This window comes from Etheostoma spectabile, unplaced genomic scaffold, assembly GCF_008692095.1.
Source record: "Etheostoma spectabile isolate EspeVRDwgs_2016 unplaced genomic scaffold, UIUC_Espe_1.0 scaffold00019573, whole genome shotgun sequence".
Lineage (NCBI taxonomy): Eukaryota > Metazoa > Chordata > Actinopteri > Perciformes > Percidae > Etheostoma > Etheostoma spectabile.
The window spans coordinates 26,808-39,613 of record NW_022605027.1 but is presented as its reverse complement, the minus strand read 5'-3'; the positions used below and the strand labels follow the sequence as shown (position 1 = coordinate 39,613).

The 12,806-nt window shown below is 43.7% G+C and overlaps 1 protein-coding gene across 1 annotated transcript in view; it reads right to left on the bottom strand.

Moving 5' to 3' along the window:
* Window positions 1-482: 482 nt before the first annotated feature.
* LOC116684750 (condensin-2 complex subunit D3) overlaps window positions 483-12,806 on the bottom strand; it is a gene marked incomplete at its 5' end in the record, with an annotated part of 38,766 nt that continues 26,442 nt past the window's right edge. The window contains 7 exons of the mRNA XM_032510184.1: window positions 483-760; window positions 919-981; window positions 8,053-8,100; window positions 9,178-9,236; window positions 10,248-10,360; window positions 11,187-11,354; window positions 12,297-12,407. Of these exons, the coding sequence (XP_032366075.1) occupies window positions 708-760; window positions 919-981; window positions 8,053-8,100; window positions 9,178-9,236; window positions 10,248-10,360; window positions 11,187-11,354; window positions 12,297-12,407 (615 nt within the window). The remainder of the gene's footprint in view (window positions 761-918; window positions 982-8,052; window positions 8,101-9,177; window positions 9,237-10,247; window positions 10,361-11,186; window positions 11,355-12,296; window positions 12,408-12,806) is intronic.

Genomic DNA, 12,806 nt, shown 5'->3' with positions numbered 1-12,806 from the left:
TTGGGTCCTTGTAAATTCTGGAGTGTGGTCTAGACCTGGTCTATCTGTAAAGTGTCTCCAGATAACTCTTGTTTTGAATTGATTCTATATTTTTTTATACAATTGAATTGAGGAATACAACCAGAACTACTTGCATGGAGAGATACCACTGGAGAGAGAAAAAATATATTTGGTATATATTTTGTTTGTAATTTGGGTGAACCAACCCTTTAACCCGTGTGTTGTCTTCACGTTCGGGACCCTCTCGGGTCCCTCGGCTCAAACTGACCCGGGACTTATTTGGGGTTTAAAAAACAATTCTGAAATAAAACTTTACTTCATAATCTGTTAACAAATATTGTCTTTATCTCAATTTCCAATATGTGTAGATAAGAGAATATTTAACGTTACATAATATGCCAATGTAAAAATGCCAATTTCTTCAGTGCTTGTTTCATTCTGTTATGATTTTGTTAGGATTGCTTGAACGCAGCAGGGATGGAGAGTTAGGCTCTGATTGGTTAGTTTTTGCACCCGATGATCTAGGTGATGCCGTCAAAATGTGCGTTAGCCCGACTCAGTCACTAGAGTACTAGTAGACATATTCATATTTTCCTTTTAAGGATGGCTTTACAAATGTTTAATATACCATTTTAAACTACATTCAAAAGTGTTTGAAGAACTACAACTGGACAGTGTGGAAGCCATTAAATAAGCAGTGAGTGTACTTACTGCTGCTCATTTGACCTCACGTGAAGAAGACTGGTCTCCCCGACAAGACCTGAGAGGACACAGCAGACAGATTCATGTCAACCTAAATCACCTGGAAGCAAATGCTAACTCCAAACCTGTGTAGCTCGCAGTTTGACAGACTGGAAGACACAACTGATTTTTATTTTTTTTTTAATAAGGAGCTTCTTATCCTCATTAAATACTTACTTGTTCCTTTGTCACTGAAGATTGCGCTGAATCCTTCATCAAAAGTTAAATTGACGTTGACACCTGGATTACAGGGAGGACAGATAAGATATTCTTAATAAAGTATCAACACAAAGATAAAATCTGCAACACAAGGTCAAACTCAAATGTTAGATTTCTGTTTGTGAACAGATTGAACAAACTAGACAGTGTGTTAATCAGTGAGCTTTAAAACTGTTGGGAGTTGTATTTTTCTAGCCGTTTCCTCCTGTTTTATGCTAAGCTAGGCTAACTGTTTCTTGGCTCTTAACACACAAACATGGGATTGATATCCATCTGAACATCTCCCTCTTGAAAAGAAAGTTAATAAATATGTATATTTCCCAAAATGATGTCATGACACAACAAGTATACAAACAGCTTCACACCCCCGGCTGTCAGAAGGCTCAACGCCCTCCCCCTTTCTCCCTCCCCTCCCCTCTGCCTCCAAGAACTCTGGACTCTGAACCCCCCCATCAGGATCAACACTAGCCACTTTATATAAAAGAAGACACTCAGGAACTCTTGCTTTTATATTGCGCATTTCTCTACAGTTTGATTTTGCCTTATATTTGCACTATTTAGAATTCATCACTGTGTTGTACATATTACTTATATTTTTTTATTTGTATATTGTATCTGTCTTTATCCTATATTCTTCATCTTTTATATTTGTTTTATGTGTCCTCATTGCACCGTGGGTCAGAGATAAAGATGTTTTTAATTGCTCTGTATGTCTGGCACATATTGTGTAATTAGAATAAAGTTGACTTGACTTGACACTCAAAGCACCCCCACGCAGTAAAATGAACCCGTGGCCCGTCTTTCAAACCAAAGAATAGAGAAGTTCGGATTGCAACACACAGACGGGGAGTGTGACACTGCGTCGGACACAATCACTCCGACTTCTACCTAGCTACCTCTACAACCCATCGATGGGGGGGAAAGTTATCTTTAGATGAATTAAATCAGCCACAGAGCACAGAATACACTCTACCTAGTAACAATGTGTGTGCACCAAAGGAGTTTTTCTTCAGGCCAGCATTTTTTTTTAACCCTTGTGTTGTCTTACCAGAGAGTGAACTTGTTCAAATTGCAAATCAACTTATTTTTTTCTCCAATGTTTTTGACGCTTTTTGAAACGTTTGTCACTTTTTAATAATACCTATTTTTTGTTTGCTAATAAACCCCCAGAAATTGTGGATTATTTGGACTCGTAGTTAAGCTCATAGGATGTTGAGTGGATTGCAGTTTGTTTCAAATGCTGTAAAATTGAAAAAAAAAAAAAAACACCTACAGTTCAATGAAAGTAATCATTAATTTTACGTGGCTTCCAGACAACGTACATCCACGCTTTCATGTTATTTTGGGGAAATTTGGTTAAAAGAAACCCATAATTCTGATCTACAAATTGGTCACATTTGACCCAAGGACAACACAAGGGTTAAATATTTGCAATGGGAGCGCGGCGTATTGACATAATGCAGCAGCTTGACGAGGCCCTATGTTCCTATCCTGTTTTTTTGTTTTCTGGTCACTGAGTGCTGATTAATGCTTTAGGTAAAACTTAACACTTGCACTCAACACTTTTTACCCAGCAGTCCAATCACAGTGGAGGGGAAACGGGAACATTTTTACCGCCACTGATATTCAGTGTCATAGCAACCACATGCAACCAAAGCGTCTAGGGCTCTGACACACCCACCCAACGACCGACTGGAGCAGAAAAATCAGTCAGACTGACCAGTGTCCCCGAGTTGGTCAAAAAAAAACTTCCTCGGGACACACCAAAGTGACATGAGTGTATGTTCTGCGCATGCGCGAGACATACTACGTCTCCACGACAGAAGGCGGCGCTTATCTGGATTGTCGCCCAAACAATGACAAGCGGCAGGTGATTGAAACCAGACTGTCGTGGCGGCTCTTTGGAATACAATCTCATATTTCACAAGAATAGTTCACATAAAAGGGTTTCCGAAAACATTTTAAGCTAGAAAAAGGCCGTGCAGTTGCTGAATCTGTCTTCATTTCAGATCCACCAAAGTCAGTTTAAAAGATTTGTCAGATTTTGAGAGTCACCCATCCCGCTCGCCATGTCCGGGTTAGCACTCCACTAGTCTGATTGGTCATTGAGTCCGACATCCCGCCCTGCGATCTAGCAAGTCAGGTCGGACAAAATGAAGGCCGACTGACAACCATTTTATTTGCTGATGATACTAATTTAATCTGTTCTGGGGAAAATTTGGAACAACTCTTGGATTCAGCAGAAAATGAATTAAAAAAGATGAAGAGCTGGTTTTATGCTAATAAACTAACACTAAACTTAAGTAAAACTAAATTTATAATTTTTGGTAATCGTAACACAACCTTACACAAAAAACTTATGATAAATGATATTGAAATTGAAAGAGTAAAAGAACTTAAATTTCTGGGCGTCATAATCGACGAAAAATTATGTTGGAAGCCACATATACGCTATATTAATGGTAAAATATCTAAATCAATTGCTATACTGTATAAAACCAATTATTTATTAAACCAGCGCTCATTATATATGCTGTATTGTTCCTTCATACTTCCATACATTACTTATTGTTTGGAGATATGGGGAAACACTTACAAAACCAACACTGAACCTATATTCATTCTTCAAAAGAGAGCCTTAAGAATTGTAAATAAAACCACTTATAGAGCACCAACTAATCCACTGTTTATTAAATTAAAAGCACTAAAATTCAGAGATATTGTTGACTTTAAAACTGCACAAATTATGTACAAAATAAATAATCATCAGCTGTCAAACAGTGTCCAAGGGTTGTTCCAAATAAGAGAGAGCAAACATCATTTAAGAGGAATATTTGTATATAAAACAAAACCTATAAGAACGAATGCTAAATATCACTGCATCTCAACTAAAGGAGTTACTTTATGGAACAGCTGCAGTGAAGAGATGAAATCATCTATAACAATGAGTAATTTCAAGAGATTATTTAAAATGAATATATTAAAGGGATACGAAAAGGACTTAAAGTGATGGTATTGTAGTAGACTGTATGGTTTCTTGGCATTTATATGCTGGTATGTCTATATATTAATATATTTAATATATATAATAAAAAAGAGGGTTTATAAGTGTTTGAGTATGTATGCATCTGTGTCTAGGATGTGTAAATAATAATGTGTAAATAACTGAAGAATAAGATTTACTAAAGGATAAAAGTAGAGAAAGGGGGTCGGACTTGATAAGTTGTTTATCAACTTCTTCCTACTCCTTTTGAACATGGAAAATTTTTGTTGCGTTTGAATGACTTTCAATATTGGAAGACTGTGCTAAAAAGTACATGACCTTATTAATGTCATTTTAATTATATATGTATGCAGGAATGCATGTATATAAATCTTTTATTTTAATGTTGTTGTTTTTTTTTTATCCATCCATCCATCTTCATCCGCTTATCCGGTATCGGGTCGCGGGGGCAGCAGCTCCAGTAGGGGACCCCAAACTTCCCTTTCCCGAGCCACATCAACTAGCTCCGACTGGGGGATCCCGAGGCGTTCCCAGGCCAGGTTGGAGATATAATCTCTCCACCTAGTCCTGGGTCTTCCCCGAGGCCTCCTCCCAGCTGGACGTGCCTGGAATACCTCCCTAGGGAGGCGCCCAGGAGGCATCCTTACCAGATGCCCGAACCACCTCAACTGGCTCCTTTCAACGCGAAGGAGCAGCGGCTCTACTCCGAGCTCCTCTCGGATGACTGTGCTTCTCACCCTATCTCTAAGGGAGACGCCAGCCACCCTCCTGAGGAAACCCATTTCGGCCGCTTGTACCCTTGATCTCGTTCTTTCGGTCATGACCCAGCCTTCATGACCATAGGTGAGGGTAGGAACGAAAATTGCCCGGTAGATCGAGAGCTTTGCCTTCTTGCTCAGCTCTCTTTTCGTCACAACGGTGCGATAAACAGAATGTAATACCGCACCAGCTGCTCCGATTCTCCGACCAATCTCACGCTCCATAGTCCCCTCACTCGCGAACAAGACCCCAAGGTACTTAAACTCCTTCACTTGAGGTAAGGACTCCATCCCTACCCGGAGAGAGCACTTCATCGGTTTCCTGCTGAGAACCATGGCCTCAGATTTAGAGGTGCTGATCCTCATCCCAGCCGCTTCACACTCGGCTGCGAACCAATCCAGTGAGTGCTGAAGGTCACAGGCCGATGATGCCATCAGGACCACATAATCTGCAAAAAGCAGCGATGGGATCCCGAGCCCACCGAACTGCAACCCCTCCCCGCCCCGACTACGCCTCGATATCCTGTCCATAAATATTACAAACAGGATTGGTGACAAAGCGCAGCCCTGGCGGAGGCCAACCCTCACCTGGAACGAGTCCGACTTACTGCCGAGAACCCGGACACAGCTCTCGCTTTGGTCATATAGAGATTGGATGGCCCTAAGAAGGGACCCCCTCACCCCATATTCCCGCAGCACCTCCCACAATTTCTCCCGGGGGACCCGGTCATACGCCTTCTCCAGATCCACAAAACACATGTAGACTGGTTGGGCATACTCCCAGGCCCCCTCCAGGATCCTTGCGAGAGTAAAGATCTGATCCGTTGTTCCACGACCAGGACGGAATCCGCATTGTACCTCTTCAATCCGAGGTTCGACTATCGGCCGAACCCTCCTTTCCAGCACCTTGGAGTAGACTTTACCAGGGAGGCTGAGAAGTGTGATACCCCTGTAGTTGGCACACACCCTCTGGTCCCCCTTTTTGAAGAGGGGAACCACCACCCCGGTCTGCCACTCCTTAGGCACCGTCCCAGACTTCCACGCAATGTTGAAGAGGCGTGTCAACCAAGACAGCCCCTCCCCACCCAGAGCTTTCAGCATTTCTGGACGGATCTCATCAATCCCTGGGGCTTTGCCGCTGTGGAGTTGTTTGACTACCACAGCGACTTCCGCCAGGGAAATTGACGACAATCCCCCATCATCCTCCAGCTCTGCCTCCACCACAGAGGGCGTGTCAGCTGGATTTAGGAGTTCCTCAAAGTGCTCCTTCCACCGCTCTATTACCTCCCCATTTGAGGTCAACAAAGTCCCATCCTTACTGTATACAGCTTGGATGATCCCTCGCTTCCCCTCCTGAGGTGGCGAACGGTTTTCCAGAAGCACCTTGGTGCCGACCGAAAGTCCTTCTCCATGTCTTCTCCGAACTTCTCCCACACCCGCTGCTTTGCCTCTGTTACGGCAGAGGCTGCAGCCCTTCGGGCCCGTCGGTACCCTGCAACTGCCTCCGGAGTCCTCCGGGATAACATATCCCGGAAAGACTCCTTCTTCAGTCGGACGGCTTCCCTGACCACCGGTGTCCACCAGGGTGTTCGTGGGTTACCGCCCCTTGAGGCACCTAAGACCCTAAGACCACAGCTCGCTGCCGCAGCTTTAGCAATGGAAACTTTGAACATTGTCCACTCAGGTTCAATGCCCCCAGCCTCCACAGGGATGCACGAAAAGCTCCGCCGGAGGTGCGAGTTGAAAGCCCGTCGGACAGGGGCCTCTTCCAGACGTTCCCAGTTTACCCGCACTACACGTTTGGGCTTACCAGGTCTGTCCAGAGTCTTCCCCCACCCCCTGACCCAACTCACCACCAGATGGTGATCAGTTGACAGCTCTGCCCCTCTCTTCACCCGAGTGTCCAAAACATACGGTCTCAGCTCAGATGAAACGATTATAAAATCGATCATTGACCTTTGGCCTAGGGTGCTCTGGTACCACGTACACTTATGAACATCCCTATGTTCGAACATGGTGTTTGTGATGGACAATCCATGACTAGCACAGAAGTCCAACAACAGACAACCGCTCTGGTTTAGATCAGGGAGGCCGTTCCTCCCAATCACGCCTCTCCAAGTATCTCCATCATTGCCCACGTGTGCGTTGAAGTCCCCCAGGAGAACAATGGAGTCCCCTACTGGAGCCCCATACAGGACTCCATTCAAGGTCTCCAAGAAGGCCGAATACTCCGAACTCTTGTTTGGTGCATACGCACAAACAACAGTCAGAGTTTTCCCCCCCAACACCCGCAGGCGTAGGGAGGCGACCCTCTCGTCCACCGGGGTAAACTCCAACGCAGCGGCGCTCAGCCGGGGGCTTGTGAGTATCCCCACACCCGCCCGGCGCCTCACACCATGGGCAACTCCAGAATAGGAGAGAGTCCAACCCCTATCCAGGAGTACGGTTCCAGAACCGAGACTGTGCGTAGAGGTAAGCCCCACCAGATCTAACTGATAGCGCTCCACCTCCCGCACAAGTTCCGGCTCCTTCCCCCACAGAGAGGTGACATTCCACGTCCCCAGAGCCAGCCTCTGCTGCCCGGGTCTGGTCCGTCGAAGCCCCTGACCTTCGCCGCCACCCATGTGGCAGCGCACCCGACCCCTTTGGATCCTCCCACAGGTGGTGGGCCCATGGGCTGGAGGGAGAAGTGCCACGTTGCTTCTTCGGGCTGTGCCCGACCGGGCTCCGTGGCAAACCCGGCCACCAGGCGCTCGCTCACGAGCCCACCGTCTGGGCCTGGCTCCAGACGGGGGCCCCGGGCTTCCACCGGGCAGGGTCCCTCTATCCCTTCCTTGATATTCCATAAGAGTTTTTGAACCATTCTTTGTCTGGCCCCTCCCCTGAGACCTCTTTGCCATGGGAGACCCTAACAGGAGCACAAAGCTCCAGACAACACAGCCCTCAGGTTCATAGGGACACACAAACCTCTCCACCACGATAAGGTGATGGTTCCCGGAGAGGTTTTTTTTTTATGTTCAAATAAACTATTAAACAAAACAAAGACGGACGACGGCCAAACACATCGACCAGACTCGAGTCACCGACCGGGTCAGGTTGGTGGGCCAGGGCCTTTAGCTAAAACAACCCCGCCTGCTTCCAAAGTTCTGCCAGCTGGACATTTCTTGTTTGTTTTGTGTTGTGGAAACTCTTTGATGGGCAAACAGCCTCATGACAGTAACACCAGCTTTTCTTCAACCAAAGAGAATTGGTTGGACACGAGCACATGGACCAACCAACCCGGAGGTGTCAGCCCCAGACCAAGTCTGGAAATGGGACCTGGAATCGTACCTTTTGGTGTGCTGATGGCTCTGTCATTCACAGCTCCTTTGGGCATCACTGGAAAGTAAAAAAGACAAATGGTAAACAGGATGCTGTCACTCTGTAAAATAAAAACTTAATAAAAACTTTCAGTAAGTCTGATTGGTTTAAAAAATTAAAAAACTTGGTTTCTTTGTTCTGTTTTCTGTTAATTCTCTGTGTTTCCTCCCTGGTCTTGTGTTCTTGGTCCTGACTTGTGTTCCCCGAGTGTCTGTATGTTCGGTTTCCTGTTTTATTTTGAAGTCTGGGTCTGTCTGGTCTTATCTCTAGTTTTACTTCCTGTGTTTTCCCGCTCCTGTGATTACCTGATGTTTTCTACCCGTTTCCCAGCCCTCTTGTCTTGTTACCCTGTGTATTTAGTGTTAGCTGTTGGCCTGTTCCTGTTGGTGTTTCTGCATTTTTCCCTTAAGTCGTTGTTTTCCTGTGAGTTTTTTCCCCAGTTTCTGTGTTCCTGGTTTTTGTTTTCTCTTTGGACTTATTTTTTGGGGGGGGATTTTTGACTTTTCACTCATTTGGGACTTGTTTTTTTCCCTTGTGTCGTTTTTTTTGTATTTGTGATCCTAGTGCTGTTTGGACTCCTGTTAATAAATCTTAGTTACAAACTCTCTCCTGCCTTCCGATCTCATCTCTGCATTTGGGTCCTCGATTCCGTTACGTGTAACAAAACTAAGTGTTTATGATTATCAGATTGGGAATGATATGAAATTAATTAAATACACCTTTACTCACATTAAGATTTCTGTAACTTAAAAAAAATGCTGCATTGAGTGTCATGTAACCTTATGGCGGATATTAAATGCAGTTGTCTTCCCACCAACCCTCTTTCATAAATTCTGTGGAAGATGTGTACACACAATTTATATAATAACCTTTGATATTGTAAATATGTTAGCAAACCCATTAAAAACAATTCCACTGGATTAGAATGAGATGATCCGTTTAATTCAATTGATTTGGTTCTTGAAGTGAAAAGCACCTTTAAATTCCCAGGGATGTTTGGTTTTTGTGTTTTGACCTCTGACCTCTGAAATCCTAACTAGAAGTTACACCGTTGCTGTACTCGTGAAAGTTCAGTTTTAACCTCCAGCGTCGTACCTGTTCGTTCCAGAGCGATTGACTGAACATGTTCCTCCTGCCTGGATCCGTGCACACGCCTGACACACACACACACACACACACACACACACCCGCTCACTGATGTCATATGTATGCATGAAATAAATAAAGAGAAACCACAGGAATCTTACAAAGTGGAATGGGAATGAGTGTAGACGCCAATAAGTGCAATGTCCCTGATTCAACGGATGCATGTCATACAATGTCTCACAATGTTTCCTGTCTGTATCTGCACTATAAACTAAGGGTGTCAAAATTCTCTAAATCCACAATTCAATTAGATTATTAAGGTCACTATTTGATTAGGTTTAAGCCAGTGTTTTCGGCACAGACGGCTACATTGTTGTTAGACTATCAAGTCTTATATAATCTTATAAAAATAGTCAAGAACTAGACTTATAAAACTATGGAGACAAAACCGTTGTTTGTACCACGCTGTACACAATTTTAATCATTTTATAATTGGGCTCTATGGTAGGCCTGCACGATTAATCATCAATCTAGATTCACCCTGTTCACCGTTTAATTTTTAAATAACTTAAGATTTTTTTTTAATGACTTAAATTCTCATTTACTTTTACGAGCCCAGGTCATCACAAACGGTACTACTTTCTTCCGTGAGTTTTAAACATAAATGGTATAAAAAAAGATTTAAAAATGCTCCCTGCGCTGCAGAAGGCCATGGGATCCCAAAAGTGCAGCAGCAGGCTACCACTAAGCTACGTCAGTTTTTCTTTCAGAAGAGAAAAAAATTACTGGGACAATCGCAGATCTTCTTTACTTGATGTTCAATTTAAATTTGTGACACTCCTACTATGAACTATTTGGCATAGTCCTTTAATTAACTTCCTTGGTATATCCAAGCTGAGCCGTTACAATACTGAAGTCTGATTCAGTTTGAGCGAAATGTAAATTATTATTAGACACACAAAGTCACTGAACTTTGTGACCGACATAAGAAAATGGACAACCAGTGGTCATCAATCAAAGGCCAACAAAACCCTGCAGAGAGTCCTTGGTACTGACTAGCTGCTGGGATGAAGACCTACCTGTCAGTCTGTACCAGCCTGGCAGACATGGGGTGTGGACGTAGCAGCTGTGGTGTGGCAAAGGTAAAGGGGAGGAGGGGCCTGGACCTGATGGGAGAGCCCTGGACTGAACACTGAGGAAAGAGCAAAATCACCATTAAACCTTTACTGACTGTGGGGAACTGCGATACACTGGCCTACACTGTTACTGTAAGAAAAGAAAATCAATAATTCTTAAACATTATAAAAAATAATGCTTCCAGAAACAAAACTAAATAAATCACAATAGTGAATGTAATATTATCATGTATTGTATTTATTTTTCAGTCAATCTAAAAAGATGCTAAATACAGTACATGATTCACAGTATGGACCAGGATTGCATGCTTTGCTCAAGAGCCCATTGGCAGTACCCAGGAGGTGAACTGGCATCTCTCCGGCTACTACTACTACTACTTCGGTCTGTACAGGGACTTGAACCAGCAACCCTCCAGTTCCCAACCCAAATCCCTAAGGAAATGAGCTAATACCACCCATAATTTGTATTAAATCCATTTTTATTGCCGTTTTGTGTAGTACTTCTTCACTAAATTTTCATATTTGAGATAAAGACGTTTACCTTGAATATTAATTAATACCCCTATTTTCTTTGTATTTCTGGTTAGACTGATACCTTTTAAAAATCTTTGTCAAATAAAATTGGAGGAGGTTTCACCAGTCAATAAAAGCTAGTCCATATCTTACCCATGTCTAAATGGACTAGATCTGGAATCAATCACCTGGGCCGTTTCCATAAAATTATGATTAAGTGTTATCTTGGTCAAGAGGTTTTTTGGTTTTGATTATTTTTTCCGTACTTATCTAGACCTGGAAATGACTAAAAATCAAACTCCACACTTTTCCATACTGCGTAGGAACCCCGTATTATAAATACACATTGTGTATGTAGTGTGAACTGACCTGTGTAGTTGGAGGCCTGGCGTCTCCTGTCAAGCTGCAGTTGTCCATCTGCTTCTCCATCTCTTTCTCCTTCTCAGCCATCTTCAGAGCAAACTCCACCTCAACTGCCAGCTGCTCATCTCCAGGGAAAAAGTCCTTTACCTTGTTATGATGTTCTTGCATGGTCACCTGATGGGAACAACGGCATCATGGAGTTTAGTTCCATCATCTTTACTGCGACTATAATTGCCACTGTTCATCGTACCCCCAACCTGCACCGTCAGACACCACCCACCAAGAGCCTGAGTCTGTCCCAGGTTTCTCCCTAAACGTTAGTTTTTCTTGACACTGTCACACTAAATGCTTGCTCTTGGGGGAATGACTGGAATGGTTGGGTCTTTGTAAATTAGAGAAGGTGATCTAGACCTACTCTATCTGTAAAGTGTCTCAAGGTCACCCTTGTTATGATTTAGTGTCACACAAAGGTTGGGTGCAGCCTCAAAAGAGCTTTTTATGCTTCAGGGTAAACATATATTTTTCAGAACTTTCCCTCTTTTTTTGTGACTCTTGTGTCTACAACAGTAGAAGTAGATGCGGCAGATGAATGGAAGTAAAAACATAACTCAACCTGTCTTGTTGCTGCATTGCATTTATACATCTAACGCATTTCAACACAGTAGTCCTGCCTACAGTGGGGAGTATTTGATACACTACCAATTTTTCAGGTTTTCTAACTTACATGTTATTGCATGACATAAGTATTTGATCACCTACCAACCAGTTAGAATACCGGCTCTCACAGAGGTTTTTTTTAAGACACCCTCCTGTTCTCCACTCATTACCTGTATTAACTGCACCTGTTTGAACTTGTTACCTGTATAAAAGACACCTGGCCACACACTCAATCAAAAGAATCCAACCCCTCCACAATGGCCAAGACCAGAGACTTGTGTAAGGACATCAGGGATTGGACTTTGGAAATTGTAGACCTGCACAAGGCTGGGATGGACTACATGGAAGCAGCTGACCAGCTGCTGCTGGGTCTAACGTTAGCGGTCCGCTGATCCACTGCTGCTGGATTAATCAGATGAATATGCAGAAAGCATCCACATGTCCATGCTGTGGTCTTACCTGAAGGTAGGACATGAGGTCTCGGAGCACAGGAGAGCGTTTCTGCTCCAGCAGGCTCTTCAGGCTGATGATGAGAGGAACTGTGTTCTCTATGAAGGCCTTCTTCTGGACCTGTGGATTATAGCGGTTATCTCAATTTGTATTGGTAGCAGACCAATTAGCAAGCAAGCGAGCAAGCTAACATTAGCCAGCAGCCAAAACCCCAATGTCACAATACATTTCACATGTCACCTTTCAGATGTTTTCAGCACCGGGGGGGAAAAGGGGTTTGTTATAACGTTACTCAAGAGTCTTGGCAGGTGCGGGTGGCTGGCTTCCGTGGCGGGGGAGATGTCTGATGGCCGACGTTGTGCAGTAGATCTTCCCGCCTCTTGGAAATATCTCCCCCTTCACTTGTTGTAATTATAACTGGTTGTTTTGGTGCCTAAACATAGATGTCGTTGCCGCAGGACTGTTACCTTTCGTTGACTAAATTTAACTGTAAAGACAGCTAAAGGTGAATATTACCCC